Raw genomic sequence first — 20,605 nt, 5'->3', positions numbered from 1 at the left:
ATCCACAAGATTTGCTTTCAGTCTTATGCATAACATTCACTTGACTCACCGGTTTATCTCCATGAATATCCTGTAAGTTCCTATTTGCTGTCTCAATAGCCATTGCAATCTTCAATGCATTATCAAAAGTTAATGAAGTTTCCGACAACAGTTTCTTCTGAATATTGTCATCTCCTATTCCACACACAATCCTGTCTCTCAACATAGACTGCAGAGTAATACCGGAGTTACATCCATCAGTTAGTTTTCTCAATTCAGCCACATACGCAGAAACACTTTCACCATGCTTCCTATTTCGTGAATGAAATTTGAATCTCTGAACTATTTCTGAAGGTCGAGGCGTGAAATGTTCTTGCAACAACTGTACCAGGTCATCGTACGACTTGTCACCAGGTTTAGCCCGTTGAACTAAAGCTCTTATTAACTGATAAGTCTCTGTTCCACATGAAACTAACAAAATACTTCTTTTCTTGATGTGTATGCGTCAATTTAGATTGGCGAAAACATGTGACAGAATCTCGCACCACTCTTCCCAAGTCGACTTCCGGGGTTAAATTCCGACAATCCCAGTAACACATTGGAAGTTGCCATATTGTCTGTAAATACTAATAAATCCAGAAGAGCGAAACACAATACCTTGACCGCCGCTTCCTACTTCATGACGGGCGAAACTACTTACGTAATTCAAATGTCTAAACTCAAACCCGCGTGCGCTAGTGTCCGTGCAGTGGTCAACACACCTCGCCATAGTGTCGTATTCACAACAGAAATGTTCATTCAACAGACTTGAACATTACCGTTCTTCTTAAACATCTCTGTAAATCTTCAGCCCCATGATATCCCATCCTCGTCGCCAAATGTTAGGTTCGTTAATTATTATCATTGATTGTTCCATACACAAATCACACAACACGTCAACTGGGTGACGACTGCGACAAGACTGCCGCCCTTTATTCCCTGACCTGTACATTGCACGTGCAGCATGCGATAATGTTTGCGACGACTAATCATATAATAGCGTCAGGCTGCGGTAGTCTGATGACCTACAATTTTTAATGCAATTATTTTAACAGTTATAACAATATATATACAATTCATAGTCATATTCTGACTGAAACATAACATAACATTATCATAATTTGCTTTGCTCATCCATACAAGAGGCTGGTGATCAGTTTCTAACACAAACTCTCTCCCGTATAGATAGCTCGTCAACTTCTGTACCTCACACTATTGCCAAACACTCTTTCTCAATAGTGGAGTATGCTTTCTCTCTTTTCAGTAGCTTTCTACTCACAAACATTATGGGAAATTTCTCATTTTCATGCTCCTGCAATAATATTCCACCTATCCCTACATCAGAAGCATCTGTGCGAACTAAGAATGGTTTGTGTAAATCAGGAAGCCGTAAAATCGGAAAGGATTTTGTCCATCCCACCTTGTTCGACTTACCTTTTTATGTCAAATCAGTGAGTGGTGCCACAATTGCCGCAAAGTTAGGAATGAACTTCCGGTAATAACCAGTAAGTCCTATCAAGGCTCTTACCTGTTTCTTCGTCTCTGGTCTGGCCAGATTCAGAATCTTGTCTAAATTGTGTGGATTTGGAGCTAACTGACCTTCCCCAACTGTGTGACCTAGGAATTCCAAATGTGTATATCCTATCTTCTTTACCTTGGAAGGGCGTGCTGTCAAATGATGCTGCCTAAGATGATCAAATACCATTCTGAGACTACTTTTGTGGTTCTCCCAGTCCTCTGTACCCTCCAAGATGTCATCAATATAATTATCAACATTCGAAATATATTTTAGGACTTTCCTCATCAACCGGGAAAAAACTGCTGGAGCATTCACAACCCCAAAAGGCATAACCTTCCATTGGTACAACCCATCAGGGGTAATAAAGGCAGTGTATTCTTTGCTCCTTTCCTCCATGGGAATTTGCCAGTAAGCTTTGCTAATGTCAATTTTGGTCAGGTATTTGCACTCGCTCACCGCTTACATCACTGCTCCAGCTAGCCTCTTTTCACTCCCAATTTCTCACACCTCAGACATAGAATAAAACATATTACACTAATTGTGATCTTGACACGCACAGCGCTGGGGATAAGATTCTAAGACCGTACAACATTGCTGTGGTGCGTATCTGCTACGTTTTCTAAATTATTTCCTACCGTATCGTGCATATATTTTATCTGTACATACACTGATATGGCCCTTATCTGGAGCCCTGCTTTGTTCTTTATTTACTGTAGGCAAAATTAGGACATACCACTTTAATGAAAGGTTGAAAGCAGTAAAATTGAAAACCATTTGTGCAAAAAGTTGTTTATATAAGACTATAGGCGTTATTCCCTGTAGACATTAGTAGACTCGGCCGTTTGATGAATGCTTGTTATTGAAAAGGTCGAATTAAATCAGTGGTGCATTCTCTGTGTTGTTGAAGTGACGAGTTGAGTCATGCAGTTTAAACAAAATAAAAATAGCAATCTTCAAACGTAAAGCTGATAGCTTGAGTGAAACAGATCCTGACTTGAACGCCATTTTGTCACAGACTGCAACGATCTTAGCTACTTACGATTGGTCTCAACCAATTTTAAGTATCGATTGCAGCTAACAATGATCTTTGCCTACAATCGCTTTGCGTAAGTGGATGGCGATTGTAGCCGAAGCTTTAGATCGCGATGTTCAGGATTTACTATAATTGTAATGCTAAGATAGTTCTGTGCAAGTGGGCCATGGAGGGATGATGGGATTAGCACATTATTTCTGGAATGAAGGCAACTTATCATAACAAGATTGTCATGAACATAATCTATGATAAAGTGCTACTAACTGGTGAACAACTGCTGAATAAGCCATAGACCTCAGATATTTCAGCATAAGCACTGAATGTCTAGGGTGGGATGACACTGTTTAACATAGGGTGAGTTAGTTTTACATTGCTTTCAGCAATATTTCAGCAATATCACGGTGCCGGACACCAGAAATGGGTTTCAGGTTTTCGGCGTGATGAATGAACACTTTAACCACAAGCTTACCCAACCGCGCCTTTAACATAAAGGTGAAAGGTTAGATTTTGCTATGACCATCACAGGTCATAGCTCTGGATTGCCAGCTACGTAAGGGAGGTCTGACCAAAAGCTGCAGCAGTGAGTTATAGCTGGAATGAAAGTCTCAAATATGAGGCTATTCAATGTACCAAAAGTGGTAAACCACTTTAGGATCTGTTTGATATATCTACCAAGTTTTGTTGAAAAATACTGAACGGTTCTTGAGTTATGCTCCGGAAACAAAGCCCACCCTTCTTTAAGACTAAGTCCAAAACATTTCCATGGAAACCGAGAAAAATAAAAATGACAATAATCTGTAAATAGCAAAAGGCACCACCTTAGGTTATGTTTGACATATCTACCAATTTTGGTTGAAAAATATCGAACGGTCTTTGAGTTATGCTCCGGAAACAAAATGATTACGGACGGACGGACGGACGGACAGATGGACGAGGCGACGACTATATCCCACCGCATTACATGCCGGTGGAATAAAAAGGCACCACTTTGGCATCTGCCTCACATATCTGCCAAGTTTTGCTGAAAGATATTAAGAAGTTTTCGCGTTGTGTTCCGGAAACGAAACCCATCCCTTCCTTTTTGAGACTAAGTCCGAATCATTTCCATGGAAACCGAGAAAATAATAAATCACAAATATCTGCAAATAGCAAAAGGCACCACTTCAAGATCTGCCTCACATATCTGCCAAGTTTTGCTGAAAGATATAGAGAAGTTTTTGAGTTGTGCTCCGGAAACGAAGCCCACCCCTCACTTTTGGGACTAAGTCCGAATCGTTTCCATGGAAACCGGGAAAAATATAAATGCCAAAAATCTGTGAATAGCAAAAGGCACCACTTTAGGATCTGTTATATTTATCTACCAAGTTTTGCAGAAAAAATACTGAACGGTTCTTGAGTTATGCTCTGGAAACGAAGCCCACCCTTCTTTAAGACTAAGTCCAAAACGTTTCCATGGAAACCGAGAAAAATAAAAATGACAATAATCTGTAAATAGCAAAAGGCACCACCTTAGGTTATGTTTGACATATCTACCAATTTTGGTTGAAAAATATCGAACGGTCTTTGAGTTATGCTCCGGAAACAAAATGATCACGGACGGACAGACGGACGAGGCGACGACTATATCCCACCGCATTACATGCCGGTGGGATAAAAAGTGGTGATGACAAAAGGCGAGCAGGAGGCACTGGTCTGGAGGTAGAAGAATGCAGTCTTGGCTGTATCAAATACCGCCCAACTTCAGATGGTGGGATTCAGTTCAGTAGGACCTTGCATTGTTGACTAGCCAACCAATGCATCAAGAGAGGAAGTGGGAGAATTAATGCTGCTGGCCGAATTCTTTCCTCTGAGTAATCATCCAGATCCCTTTCAGCTGACTGACTGACTGAGTTTAGTTTTACGCCTCTTTTAGCAATATTCCAGCAATATCATGGCGGGGGACACCAGAAATGGGCTTCACACATTGTGAGATCCCTTTCAGGAGATGACAGGCAGATAATAAGTCAGTAAAATCATGAATGGACTTGTAGACAAAGAAAAGCAAGATATATGGATGTCAGCATCTCTATTGTGAGTAACAAGATGTTTCGGAGTGTATGCTTGCTCCTTCATCTTGCCTTTCTTATGCCTTCGATGCCTTGTAAATGCCCTTCAAAGATTTATAGACAGAATTTCCATTGAACAGTTACTGTCAGGTGTTGCCTTCATTTTGCTTAAAGTCAGGCATCCTGGAGAGCATCTTAAAACTATCAACAAACAAGAAGACAAAGTCATCAATATCACCCGAAATGGCAAAATACTCTTCAAGAACATGTCCACTTATGATTATGTCAAATGTTTTGGTGTGTATATGGCAAAGTGGAAGGTGGGTATTGTAAGGTTTTTAATAGGGCTGGATATTGTCCTGATTTCCGTATTGCGATATATTAATAATTTAAGAGATATCTCAATACATATTGTGATATAGTGACTGGAAGGTTTCTGGCCATGTGCTTACATCATAATTTCATAAAAGCTCTCTGTATGGGATATCTTCTCAGTTGCTGTTACACCATACTTTCAGGCTCCCCGTCCCCATTGTGTAAGGCTGTATGCCAATCATTTACAGATAAATAAAATGATATAGAGCCTTAACATAGAATGTTTGATTTAAGTATTGCAACAAAGTTTTGCGAACATAATGATAAAGGTAATAGTATAACATGATTTTCATGGTCAGTGTTGTTTGCTTCAACAGAATGCAGTATGCAATTATTGTTTCTGTATGTCAGTGATTCATTCAGATTCAACTCCAACATAACATGTGTTCACATGAACTATTGCAAAATGAAACATAAACATGATATAGTTGAATTATTTGAGCTTAAAATCACGTGACCTCTAATAACTAACATCCTTGACAAGAATGGCATATACAGTCCTACAAACTTTATAAGACTTAAACCTTTATGATAAATTGATATCATATGTCCAATTATGAAACAACCAAAACAAACAAAATACATGTACTGTGAATTGTGAAATGGTCACTCAGAGCCAGAGGCTCTACTATTAAGTCCAAATAAAAAATTGGTCCATTTGAGGCCACAAAATTCCTCCAAATGAAACCATTCAAACCAACAAAACAAAGCATTTGGTAGAATATTATAATGATACTTCATATCCAACAGATATAAAAGTATATTTGGCACTTTTAGAGCACCTATTTTTGCTATTGTAATCCAGGGCAGATAATTCAAGGGAGCTAACTCTGGATGACCCAATATATTGCAGAATCTGAACCAGTACCGGTTTACCGATAATATTGCACAGCCCTAGTTTTTAAGTTTTTCCCTGGAAAGGAGCACTACCACCAAATTCAGTTGGAGCCAAACTTGTTAGCATGGAAACACACAAAAATATTTTACTTAGAATTCCAAAAATACCAAAAGGCTCCAGTACACCACCAGACCGACCTATGTGCCAAGTTTGGTGAAGAAATACTGAACGGTTTTACAGTTCTGCTCTGGAAAAGAGCACAACCACCAAATTCAGTCTAAGTCGAACTTGTTGCCATGGACACACAAAAAATATTTTATTTAGAATTCCAAAAATACCAAGAGGCACCACAAGACCTATCTATGTGGAAAGTTTAGTGAAGAAATAATGACCGGTTTTGAAGTTCTGCTTCGGAATAGAGCACTACCACCACATTCAGTCAAAGTTGAAACGCAAAAAACATATTTTATTCAGAAATCCCAAACTACCAAAAGGCACCAGTACTCCACCAGACCAATCAGACCAGACCATAAGAAATATTGAACAGTTTTACAGTTCTGCTCCGGAAAAGACGAATGTGCACGGACGGACGCAGCATATTTTAATAGAAGGACTGCCCGTGAGGTAGGTGTAACACTTTGGTGGAGGGACGTCTTGTTCTACAGCTATAGACATGAATCAGGGATTTCTAAATAGACATGTCATAAAGATCCAACAAAATTGTCATACCTGTTTGTGTTTCTTTGCCTGCAGATGAGTGAAGTGGTCAAAAAGAGAAGCTGATACATGATGGCAAACTCCACACCAGTGACCACCTGGATCGTAGAACTCATATTTGATGCCCACATTCTTTTCAGTTTTTGTGTCCTACATTACAGAGAAACAGGATATAATCATTATAATACTTAGGGAAATATATAAGTGAACATGGGAAATAGTGCAGCTGAATATCTTAAGCTGTTGTGTGGAGTAAACAAATGTGTGTGTCACCAAAAATACATTGTATCAATATAATGTTCAAGGAAGATGCAGATGATGCACGTCTCCCACTGCCATGATGATTGTATACATACACTTTTCTTCTGGAAGTATGTATCAAAACAAAAGTACTGCATATTTTGTGTCCAAAGCAATGATTATACACAGGGATAGAAATTTAGATAAAAGAGTGAGTGAGTTTAGTTTTACGCCGCACTCAGCAATATTCCAGCTCTATTGCGGTTAGATGAAAGAATGGCCTGAACTAGCTACTATATATATAAAAACATACCATTTAACACTTTGATTAAATGTGTCTTATCTTTCAAGATATGAGAAATTTTCACTTTGTCACAATGACCTCAAATGATTAAAAACCTAAATGATGAATTTAAAATAACGACAAATTCATGTTTGAAAATGGAATTAATCCCAACACAACATTGACAGTGATGACAGATACTGACAATTATTTAGCCAGACTATTTAATAAATTTCATGAATTTTTCAAAATGTATACCTAATCTTGCTCATCTGACGACCATCTGATTCACTTACAATCATTCATAGACCCGTGAAGATTCGGGTTTGAATTGGGTCTTCAGTAACCCATGCTTGTCGAAGAGGCGACTAACGGGATTGGGTGGTCAGGCTGACTTTGTTGACACATGTCATCACATCCCAACTGCTTACAATGATGCTCATATGTTGATCCAGACTGATTATTTACAAACCGCCACCATACAGCTGAAATATTGCTGAGTGCAGCGTAAAACTAAACTCACTCATTCATATTTTGATAAATGTACACAGTAATAGCATGAAAGAGTAGCGTTCCCACATTGTTACTGATATGGATATGTGATCAGCAAATTAACAAAAGCAGTTGACAGCATAGATATTCTCATATCATCCTCGTGAATACTGAGTACTAAAATTTTACACTAAAATGCCTAGAGCTGATTATGTGGAACACATCATGGTATCATCAAAAGATGAAACAGGCAGAAATGGCAGTCAGCATATGGCAAACCACTTTTTCAATATTGTATATGGAAAAATTATGTTTTCAGGTATCTGATATTCCACTGCTGTGATAGATTACAGTTTCTTATATAAACACCACTGACATTGCTTGACAACTGGGCCAGGGTACATGTTCTAAATGAGTCTATAGACAAATACTTTTCAAGTCAATAATGCAAAACAACATCAGCAATGCAAATCTGATTTTGTACCATTATACCATCTAATGTTAAAAACAATAACTAAAATGCCACTCACAACTTGGAAGGGATCATCTACATCTTTTCTTGCAGCAGTTAAGTTGTTTTGGTCCTCCTTGTCTGCCTGTTTGAGGACAAAGGCAGACTTCTCGGAAGCTTTTCTCAGATGTCGAATTTGTATGGTTATTTCCTCTTGCAATTTGCTATTTTGTACCAACAAGGGATCTTTATGTCCATCTCTCTGTCGCTGTCGTCTTCTCATGATTTCATTTTGATGCTTTTTTAGCTTACCAAGTTCTTTCTCCAATACCTGTAACTTCTTTTTTCTGTCTTCACACTCTTTCAACAGACTTTGCTTTTCTGAAGTTGACAGTGTTGATGGCTTGACCTCGTCCTTTTGTTCCTGAAGCATTGGCTTGCTCAGTTGAGCTTTTTCTTTATGCAAAATTGTATCAGACAATTTATTGTCAGAATTAGGCTTTTTGGATTTATCCTTTGTGCTTTCTCTTTTGACCTTCAAAATTTTCTGAGCAGGACTTCTTTCATCTTTCGATTTGGATTTTGGTGCAATCACAATTCGAGAATACTCAGGTGACTTTTCTCGTTCTCGTTTCATGGTTTTCTTGGTCACTTCTGGTGCTGTTAGTTTGGGTTTTTTTTCATCATCTGCTATGGGGACAATTGTCAAATTTGCACTGCTTGCAGGTCGTCTTGGTTTTAAAGAACCAATTTCTGGAGATGGAGACATATGTGAAGAATAGGATTGTGCAAGATGAGAAACTGGGGTTGAATAGCTATGCTGGGCACAGGTATAAGGTGATGCATAGCTGTATGTTGGAGGAAGATGTGCATGTGGATTTCCTGGTGGTACCAAACTTGGGTGTCCCGCCTGCTGACCATAGGCGGAATGATACATACCACTGTAAAATGAAGGGTACTGCATTGGAGGAGGCTGAAAATGTGAAACTGGAGTTGTTTGTTGACTGGCAGGTGCAGTAGGCTGATGGATCAAATCAATATCCCTAAATTTTTCATTTTGATCCTGATGAGTCACAACCAGTGGTTCATTCCTTTGGTGATCAACAGGATAGTCTTGATATCCTTTATCAGAATGTTTAACTGTTTCTTTTGCCTCTTTCACGAAACTTTCAACAGGAGTACCTGCATCTTCTTTCTTGAATAGTTTTGCTCTGATGTCAGCGCTGGATATTCCACCGCCAAGGAAGGAAGCATTTTTATTTATAGAAAAATGTGATTCTTCTTCTTTTTGCTTTTTCAGTTTTGCAAGCTCCTGCATTCGTTTTGACAAATCAAAATTGAATCCTATCGACTTAAGGATGTTTTGTACAGTTTTGTCCATATCCTCCCCCTTGTTTTCTTCAGTACTTCCTGGTTCAATAGAAGGTTGAGGCTTCATCCATGATGGTATACATGAAGATGGGTCAAACATCATCTTTGGATTTGCTGAATTGTGCTCTTGAATGATCTGTGATTTGGTTACCTCTTTGTCTAACACAGGAAACAGAGCCTGTGATTGATGAGCCTTTGTGATAGCAGCATTAATTTCAGCATCTCCATACAAAAATCTTTCTTCATCATCTACATTCATCTCATTCTGCACACATCCTGGCACATTTGTGTTACTTTGCAATGAGGCATTAACCTGCATCTCCAAACTTGCTCTGCCAGAAGCCACACTCACAAGATCATCTGAGGGCAGTGGTGCTTGAAACTGTTTTAGAAAGTCTGACACTTGCTCTGCAACGCCACCTTGGGTGCCTGCGTCATACCCACTTGCTGAATCACTTCTTTTTTTGAGGATTGACTTGAGGGGTTTTGTGGCAACAGATGGTGCTTCGCTCTGATGTTGAATTACACTGTCTATCCTAGATGATGATAATTCATTATCTATTTGTTCTACCAGGCCTCCTCGTTTCTCCCTCTCTATCCTTGGGGATCTCTTCTCTGAATTTGGTGAATGCATGCTGGATTCAATTTCCCTGTGGCTAGCCACTCTGTTACTCATTTCATGGATATGAAATTTCTTTCTTTCAACATCATGTTTATACTCATTAACATTGACATCATGGTCATAATTTTCAAAACTATCGACAGATTCTCGTCTTCTATCACTCTGATAACTTTTGTTGAAATCATCTCTCTTCATCTCTGGGGAAAAGGGTACCTTTCTTGAGTCATCGTAATCCTTATATCTATCATATTTCCTTTTACCACATCGGAAATCGTCTTTTTCATATCTGTCTCCACTTCTTCTGTGCACTGTATCACTATCCATGTTTCTTTGTTCGAAACGATAATGACGAACATTTGCCCTTTGGGGGTCCTGGCAACTGTCACTGTATTCATCATGACTATTTTTCCAATCATGATCCTTTGAGCCTGTCTTTCTAGCTTTGTCATATGGACTATCATCAACTGGGGTTCTCTTACTGTATCTATTAAGTTGTCTCTCATCACATCTCTTATACTTTTCTGATCTTTGGGTTTCCTCATGCAGCCAGTAAGTTTTCTCTTTCTCACAATCAAACCTGTCATTAGAATACCTTCCTCTTTGTCCATAGTCTCTTTGCCGGGTAGGCCCATCCAATGGTTCAGTCATATCTACAGGTGGTCCCAAGCGTTCAGACAAAGGGGTAACTCTCCTTGGAGACTCATCAACTCTTTCTTTGAAGAATTTTTCATTGCCAACCGTGATTCTCAAAGATTCTGCATCTGCTGCCAAATCAATCTAAAACATAGATGTAACATGTCTGTTTTCACACGCCCTCAATCAGTAAAAGTAATTCAAATGTTTAAAAAACAAGTTGATCTAATCATGAATGGTCTCAAGAACAAAACTCAAAAGTTCATTCACAATAAACATTGATATTACATACAGAAAAAATTACTGTCTCACCTGGTTCTTATGATGAAAGAGAATATAACTCCCGTGCACATTTTCTGCTCAATCACCAACATACATCTACTTATATACAAATCAGAAGTCAAGGTGAACTAAAACATTCCTAGGTCTTTATCAAATTACCTCAAAACTTGCAAAGGTTTAGTTCTAATATACCCTCAAGAATAATCACATAAAAAATATGAAAAACTTCACTACAGAAAGCATGTAAAGGGATCTTATTGTGGATGATATACCTTTACTTTTATGTTGATTTTGGTTGGCAATCAAACATTATGTTAGTACATATTAACCACAAACAGTGCTAGTATATTGTGACAATCTTGAACAGGTTCATGCAAATTTGTAAATATGGAAAAATGATAACAATCAAAACACTGTCAGGGACAATAGAATGTCCATATCCTGGACTTCTATATTAAAATATTTTTAAAAATTCAAGAAATATAAGAATTGTCGACACTGATCATGATCAAGTAGTCCCTGTGTATAGCACATACTGTAAAATTGAAAAATATATTTATCTTATTTGTCTAAACTTGTCCAATAAAATAAGCTCTAATTTTTTAAAATGTAGATTATAAGCTTGGCTTTTGGGGTTCTGAATCAGACTTGATGATTCAATAAGAAATGTTTTTGAATGACAAAAAACCAGGCCCAGATAAGCTGCGTATCCGGGTAAAATACGCATAGAAAATTTCCAATTACCGTACGCATTGAAAAATAATTGTTGCGTACCAATTACGCATTTAAAATGTTACATACGCAAAAAGTTTAAAACAAATGCGTATGGAATATACTTATAAAAATCGCTTGCGTAATGAAAAAGACATCGATTGCTATCAAGTTGTACAACTTAGTATATGACAAGTGCTGTACTGTCAGTTTAGGATGAGTGATTTTTTATGAAATCATTTCCATTATATTTAAGTTGGTTTTGATTAGGTATGACATAAGGCAGAACATACCTGCTTAGTATACTTACTCAATGACGTAATACTTAGGTAAGTAAAATGACTGAAATATGCACATATTTCAATGCAGTGGGTAACGGAAAATGAAATACCCACTCAACATTCAAAATACCCACTCCAAAAAAATAGTGGGTACAGTACCCACATGAGCTAAATCTTATCTGGAGCTCTGAAAAATATATCCTAAGAATGCCTGAAAAGCAAAAGGCATGAATTCAGTGTATGCCTGGAGTGTATATAAAATGTCAAATATTTTGGTTCAATACCAAAATTCCTAAATGGCAAAGGGCATAAGTTAAGAGCAGCTTTGAAGTGCATAAAAAATTCGTGAAAAAATATTTACAAATTATGTTCCAAATGCAAAATAGACAGATGGATAGAGCCATTTCTTTATCTGTTGTTAAAACATATTTGGCCTTTTGATAACTGATAATTTTAACTATTAACTGTATATTAGTAATACTTATCCTATCTCGTGTTATGCACTTTCCCTTGTTCTTTCCTCTGTAGAGTGGAAAGTATCTCAAACAATTTCCAACCGCTTAGCAACACCTCACTCAAACATTATTGTAGGCAGTCAAATGAAGCCCATAGAAAGTGTGCGTCTTGCCCTGGTTGACCACAAGACAGTCAACTGAAATTAGCTTTTGGCTTGGAGCCAAATCCAACTTGTATAATCTGTGTAGTGGGGCTGGTACATTCATAAGAGATAGAATAATTTATAAACATACAAATTATAGTTAAAAATATATACTCTTTGATGAAAGTCCTTCTTGTGGTACATATAAATCGTTTCTGTCTTGTGAGACCACCCCTACAGGGCCCAACAGGGCCCCCTCTACAGCCAAGAGCGGTAACTCTGACTGCTTACCTCGTACCTCACTTTTCATACAAATTATTGTTAAATCTTTTTAAGTTATCCTGCCTCATGTTATGCAGTTATCCCAATTACACCAATCTGTAGGCAGACAACAACCATGAGATGTCAAGTTTACAAGAAGGCTGGCCTGGTGTTCTCTTTGAAGATTCTTGCTTGAACCTGTGATGGGTTGCTTCAGAAACCCCTTGGTGATACTTCACATGAACTCCCGAGTAACTTGGTTTCTTGCTGTATCATTTTAACAGGCCAAAGAATCCAAAGACCTTTCAGTCCTCAGGTCCCAGACTGTTCTTCAAACATACAGATGAATGGCAGAACAGAAGGAACAGTTTGGTAATCTCTTCTTTACATTCTCAACCTTTCCCATCAATGAATCTTCTTTCTAGAATATCTTTCTAGAAATAGGAAAGCTTAGAAATCCCCATACAAAGTGTTTTTTGAATACAATACTCATGTGATTGCTCATGAGAGTAGAGGCTAGCAAATATATACATCACCTTACTTGCCTCTGGTGGCCGTATACATGGCTTATCTTAATGCCATAACAAAGCCTTGTGAAGGTGCCTTTGTCATGGCTGTACTTCAACACATCAGTAGAACACTTGAAGAGGTTGATTACATGTAAGCCCATCATGAAAAATACAGAAGCCAGTCAAGATTAACATAGTTTTGTTCGTTCACATATGATAATGATTCACAGGTGGTGGCCTGTGGGTAGATACAACCAATATGCATTGACGGGTAGCCAGGACAAGGGTCCGAACTGGTGTCGATGCTGAAGGCAACCAGAGGTGATAGTGCAAAGGTGAAGGCATGGAGATTAACTGAGTTTGTCCAAAAGGCAATGGTAGTTCTGGAGAAGTTGTGGATAGCAGAATAAAAAGTTCATTTGTAAGTCTACAACAGTCTTGCAAGACACTAAAATAGATCTTTAGAGCCCTGACATTGCAGAGCGAGAGATCCTGAACATCATCATGCCCAAGGATGGAAGACAGCAGCGGAATGGTGAACAATCTGTCCGGTGTCTAAGCAGTAGTCATTTAGTTACACCATGCACCTTACAATACTATTCAAATATGATTGTGAAGCTGAGCACACCAACCCTTCAGGGATGTATCGACAATATATGGTGTTTTGCTTGGAACGGAGTCAAAGAGACTGTTGCAAACACTGGACTTTATCAGCCACCACTGAAGGTGGTGATGGAGAGACAAGACAGTAGACGAATCTTGGATCGTGGATCTGTACAAAAATGGACACAGGAACACTTGAATTATTTGAACTGGTTGAACAACAGTTGTCCCCTGCAAGTAAGCACCTGAGCTGATGTCAAAAGACCCAGAAGCTCTTGCCACTGACCGAGAGGGCACCTTGCCATTGGAACTTGCTGCTGTATCTGCATCCATCTGTTTGGAGGGATGAATATCTTGCTCAGTCAAGTGTCAAACATGACCCTTGTACATGGATTTGTGGCTTGAAGACCAGCCAAATTTGTCCTTGTAATCATGTAGTCTCTGGTCTGATGAGAACAAACCTTCCTGTTGACTGCAAATCAGTCATCATCCAGTAGACTGCAGGGTTCACAATGCTTGGCAAAGCTATATATTCCCATGCATTCATTGCAAGATGATGGAGGATCATGAGAAGAAAAAGACTGCTTGTACGCTGAGCAGACCTTAGTCTTCCTTGATGAGTCGATGAGGTGATTAAAGGTACATAAAAAAATCCTAAAACATCAGTAGAGATTTATAATGATGGTATTGGTAAAAAAAAAGAATTATCTTTCTATCTATGACTGGTCGTCAGGTGTAGATGAGAAACATAATAATATTAGTTGGGTGTCACGTGGTCAACCAAGACGCATGGTTTGCATGTGCTCGCTGTGACTGCCAACGACAAAAGATAGAGCTGGGGTGTGTTCAGGTGAGCTATGAAAAGAGGCTGGAAACTTTGTTTTAGCTCGTTTTCACTCCATGGTTGCTAGAACAAGGGAAAACCCATTACATGAGATTGAATAAGTTTATATATTAACAAAGTTACATGCACTTAAAGATATATGAAATCACTTCCTAATTTAGAAAGACAAATACCCAATGAAAAACAATAAGTGAGTATTGAAGAATGAGAAGTTGTTTTCAAGTCAAAATATCACAAGTTTTACACAGACAAGCCAAGCTCAGGTGTATAATTACCATCATCCTCCTTATTGTTTTCCAGGCCAAATGCCATATTATTCATACAAATATATACAGAAAGACATGCATATGCACCATACAATTGTTGTAGATGGATCTTAAAGATATGATATAAGTATTTTCCTGATATAAACAAAGAACTTGTATCACTTGAATTCAGTAAATGTTTAAAATTATCCAGACGAATGTTACATTGTAAAGAGATAGTTAATTCCATATGTAGACAATTATATAATGGACATTGATACAAGTTTCATTTAACATAAAATAACATTGTTTTGTATATCAACATAAAGGCTTTGTAATAAGTCTTATCCAATACTTTATACAGTTTGTAAAACGTTTAACATTAAGTGGATATGTACCACATTCTCCATATATTGCAACATTTGGAAATGATTTACCAACATTTAAAACAAATTTCCAAAATGGTCGATGTACAATTTCAATTTGTTGCATTTCTTTATAAGCCCATATTTCACTGCCATACTACAGTATAGGCAGTGTATGAAGTAAGCCAAAATCCCCATCAGACATTAGTGCTGGTAATTTTTACTCAGATGTATGGAACATGTCATCTAAAAATTTTACCAGACCATCGAGCTGGCCAGCTGCCAGCTGTAAATTGAGACCTTATTTCATACATTGGTTTAGGTACAGTCCTTAAATCAAATATCTTAAAAGCATCTTTTGGACATATGTTGTCATTAATCCAAGGTATTTGTAAAAATTAACTACTACTTCAATTTCAATTTTATTTCAAGTCCATTTCTCAAATGTCGATAAGGGTCCTCTGTTTCGAAAAATAATTATTTTTGTCTTATCAGTATTCATTTCGATACCCCATTTATGACAATATTGATGAAGATAGTCTAACTGTTTCTGCAACTTAATTGGGGTATCGGCAAGTAGAATGAGATCATCTGCAAATAGTAAAGGGTAGTAAAGATAAAATATTATACATAGTATCTGATATAAAGATGCCATTGCTAAAATTACTCTCATGGATTCGACAAGCTCTTTGGTAAATATGGAGAACAACAAAAGACTAAGTGTACGTCCTTGTCTAACACCAGTGGAACAATCAAAACAAGCATTGTCACTAAGGTGACATAAGCCCCCGCCGCAAATTATCAAATCAAACATAAAAAGTAATGAAAGTTTAAGATGAAGTTAAATGTCAACAAAAACATGACCAGTCAACCTCTCTTGATATCTTCTCTTTAGTTGTTCAGACACACAAATATTTTAAAGACTGACTTTGACCTTGAAATGAATGTCATAGTGTATGAAATATGCAAAAATGGTACTAAAGAAATTGCTTATTGAAAAACATTCAAGGGAAGTCTTGAAAGTCTATGAAGAAATTCCAGTGAATTCAGGTTAACATGCTGAAATCTTCAAAGTGTCGCAGTGACCTTGAAAATTACGTCAAGGTCACCAAAATTGACAGGGCCCTGCGCCTTCATTAGATGAAACTTGGTGTCAAATATGAAAAAAATCCAGTGAACTTGTTTTGCGATATCTTGCTGACTATCTTAACATGCAATTTAACATTCTGAAATCTTCAAAGTGTCTCTGTGACCTTGAAAATTAAGTGAAGGTCACTAAAATCGACTGAGCCCTGTGCCTTCCTTAGATAAAGCTTTGTGTTGAACATGAAGAAAATCCAGTTAACGGTTCTTAAGATAGCTTAACATGCAGGCGAACATACTGAAATCTTCAAAGTGTTGCTGTGACCTTGAAAATTAAGTGAAGATCACCAAATTGACTGGGCCCTGCACCTTCCCTAGATAAAGCTTGGTGTTGAATATGAAGAAAATCTAGTGAGCAGTTCTTGAGATTTCTTGAGATATCTCGAAGATATTCTAATTCGTAAGTCCGGACGCACAGTGCCTAATACTATATCCCCCGCTTCAGGCTAAACGTGTGGCGAGGGATAATAATCAGATAGTTTTCTCCCTTTTGCTGACAACTACAACAAACTTCATGTTGTCATATAGATATTGAAGAAAACGAAATATTTTTCCATGGATACCATTTCTTAAAAAAGATAAAATACTTTATTTCGGTTAAACATATCGAACGCATTCTTGAAATCCACGAAAGCACAGCCGAGCCTGCCTTTTCTTTGAGTTACATGTATGTGCTTTTGAACAATAGATTGAAGAATGAATATGTTATAAACTGTTGAATGTTTTCTCAACAAAGGTAATAATTCTCTTGTTTATGACAACTGTGAATAATTTACACAAAAAGTAAAACAACGATATGTCCAAATATTTACTAGGTTCATTATAACTTCCCTTCTTATATGTAGGTATCATAATAGCAGTAGTCCATGCAGCTGGGAAATGACCTTTACATAATATTTGTGAAAACAATAAAGCAAGATAGGGTGCAATGATATTATAATTAAATTTTCTTTTTTTTCTGTTGGAATAGTCGTCTCCTGGTGACTTATTCAGTTTAGCATCGTCTATTGCAGGTATAATTTCTGCTATTGTTATACCATAAGACAGTTCATCATTTACACAATCAGTACAACGTTCATAACTGTGTTCAGTAATATAGTTTCTAATATATGCATCAAACTCCTGGTCACAGTCAGCATGTGATACAGGATTTAATAAATCTTTAAAACACGTATGCCATGTTTCTGGTAAAATATCATTCTTATCAGGTCACCAAGATGAACATTTCTTTACAACTTTCCAAAAACCCTTTACAATCATTATTGATGGCTGCTTCAGTAATGGTTTTGCTTATGTTTTCTTTGTAATATTTTTGTTTCTTATCACACATATCAGCAGATTTGTACAGACCCATAAACTTTGGAAATCTAGACAAGCCACCTATAGTTTGGCATGAAATGCATGTGGACCCGTTTTTTTGTAAATATCCCTTCATCCAATGATCCAATGGATCTCAAACTGTGCAAGTGGATGTTTTGTCAGACAACCTAATCACATTGTAAATCACCGATTTTATGCATTTGTATTAAAGAATCTGTCTATGTAACTGTCAACAAAATAAACAGCAGAACGCAGACTGCTTGCAGAGGGAGGGAGCCAATGACCTGTAACAGCGGCAGTGTTGGGTCATAAAGGTAAATGCACGTGCAGTTCATGATAGTTACCTGTGCACTGCACAGTGATAGACCGTTTGGATCATTCACATTGACCACTTCTAGCTGTCATCATGAAAGCTTATTCAGATGATGCTAAACGTTTATTAGAAATGTGTTTAATTTTTTTTTTAAAGAGAGCAAACGTAGCAAACCGATTTATAAGGTGTCGGATTACATGAAACGTACAACTTTTGCTCTTGGCATGAAAAAGAACATCATGCTAAAAATTGTGAAAAATAAACCAACAACCAAGAAAAAAAACCTTGTACAAAAAGGTAGGCATCCAAAGTTAGATTCTTTTGACATCAGGGTCATCAGAGATGTCATTCGCCCGGCTATTTGCTAGAAATGAACACCTGTCCACAAGAAAGTTAAAACACATCCTTGCAGAGGATCACGACATTAATGGTTCTAGGTTTATGCTAAGCAAACTACTGCTCAAATTTGGATACAAGTACAAGAAGGTAGCAAACCAGAAACTTGTAATGTGTGAGAGATCTGATATTGTGAAAATATGATGTAACTATCTGAGAGAAATTAAGCAGGCAAGAGAGGATGGGTTCGAACCTATATATCTGGATGAGACCTGGGTCAATGCAAACCATACTGCTGCCCGACAGTGGCTACCCACTGATCCCAGTGATGGTAGGAAAATACCAACAGGCAAAGGTGAACGTTTAATCGTTCTTCATGCTGGTTCCCACCGTGGATTCCTACCTGGGTGTGATCTGGTATTTCGGTCAAAGAGCACAGATGGAAGGGACTATCATACAGAAATGAACTCAACGGTTTTCACACAGTATGTTGAGGAACAATTGTTGCCAGCTCTGCCTTACAAAAGTCTTGTTGTCATGGACAATGCTCCCTATCACAGTGTTCGAGATCCAAACAATAGGTGCCCAACTTCCAATACAAAGAAGTCAGATATGCAGCAATGGCATACAAATAACAATATACAATTTTCAATTAAGGCCACTAAACCACAGTTGTACTCTTTGATTAAACCTAACAAACCTCCACCCTTATATAACACTGACAACATGCTACGCCAACACGGCCATAAGGTCTTGAGATTACCACCATACCACTGTGATCTCAACCAAATCAAACTTATCTAGGGAGATCTTAAAAGTACAGTGGCCCGGAAAAATCAATCATTCAAGTTGAATGATGTCAAGCACATTGTCAACACTGCTATATGTGACATTGCACGCTGGCATGCATGTGTTGAACATGTCAAGAAGGTGGAGAAAGAGTACTGGCTCAAAGATGGCTTGAAGGAGCAAACAGTTAATCCAGTTGTCATTCGTCTGGACACTGATGACTCCTCTGGAAGAATGGAGTGAACTTGATGAAGTTTAATTCTGTTATTATATTTACAGATAATAATAGTATCCAGCCAGATATGCTCAAAGAAATATAACTGCTTTTATCAATGACAGCACTGACTAATTCCAACGACTTATAGTGTAACATGAAACACTCATTTCACATAAAATTATCATGAAAATGTAAATATTAAATATCTATATGCTTAAAGCTATTAGAAATGCATTGCTTAATTTGGAATGTGAACGACATCAAAACATAACACTTTTGTCTTCATTCTATCTTTTCTTCAATGAGTGTGCATGATTGTATGTGCTTGTGTCCGAAGGAACGGGGCTTTAATAGTTGTTAGTTCTAACCATAGGTGGTCCGATTAATGATTTAGTGTAAAGACACTTTCTGTGTTCTTTAAATGCATTTCCACTTAGGTACTGCATAAACAAAATATGACATAAACATTACAAATTTAAATATTTTAACCTACAGAATAATTCTCACTAATGGGTTTTGTGGTTAATGTTGAACAACTCAGAGAAACAAACTCTGTATGATGGTTAACAGTTGGCACCCACCTTACCCTATTCACGACCTGTGACACCTCTTCATACCTGTCACGTGCATAGCTGACCTACATTGACGAACGTTGACCTTTATGACCCAACACTGCCGCTGTTACAGGTCATTGGCTCCCTCCCTCTGCAAGCAGTCTGTGTTCTGCTGTTTATTTTGTTGACAGTTACATAGACAGATTCTTTAATACAAATGCATAAAATCGGTGATTTACAATGTGATTAGGTTGTCTGACAAAACATCCACTTGCACAGTTTGAGATCCATTGGATCATTGGATGAAGGGATATTTACAAAAAAACGGGTCCACATGCATTTCATGCCAAACTATAGTCCAGACTTGCATGGGCAGTTTTGGGTATAATCTGTCCATGTCTGTATGACAGACTAGGTTTGTGCATGTAGTTTATTTTGTCTCTTCTAATATGAGATTGAAAGTTCTCAACTGTGGCACTATCTTATTAAATATCCTTCACGATCCCAGGTTTGTGACCAAAAGTATTCAACGATCATTCACACATTGTACACATGTGGGGAATCGAACCCAGGTCTTCTGCATGATGAGCGAACACT

General features: G+C 37.7%; 1 protein-coding gene across 2 annotated transcripts in view; it reads right to left on the bottom strand.

Moving 5' to 3' along the window:
- LOC124279517 (zinc finger protein 318-like) overlaps positions 1 to 20,605 on the bottom strand; it is a 98,534-nt gene that overhangs the window by 67,321 nt on the left and 10,608 nt on the right. For both annotated transcript variants that reach the window (XM_046715344.1, XM_046715345.1), the window contains exons 2-3: positions 8,091 to 10,781; positions 6,558 to 6,695 (exon numbers count right to left, since the gene is read on the bottom strand). In XM_046715344.1, coding sequence (XP_046571300.1) covers positions 6,558 to 6,695; positions 8,091 to 10,781 — 2,829 coding nt within the window. The remainder of the gene's footprint in view (positions 1 to 6,557; positions 6,696 to 8,090; positions 10,782 to 20,605) is intronic.

This window comes from Haliotis rubra, unplaced genomic scaffold, assembly GCF_003918875.1.
Source record: "Haliotis rubra isolate DU_JTF1 unplaced genomic scaffold, ASM391887v1 Scf251, whole genome shotgun sequence".
Lineage (NCBI taxonomy): Eukaryota > Metazoa > Mollusca > Gastropoda > Lepetellida > Haliotidae > Haliotis > Haliotis rubra.
The sequence above is the reverse complement of the archived record's forward strand: the minus strand, read 5'-3'. Positions and strand labels throughout refer to the sequence as shown.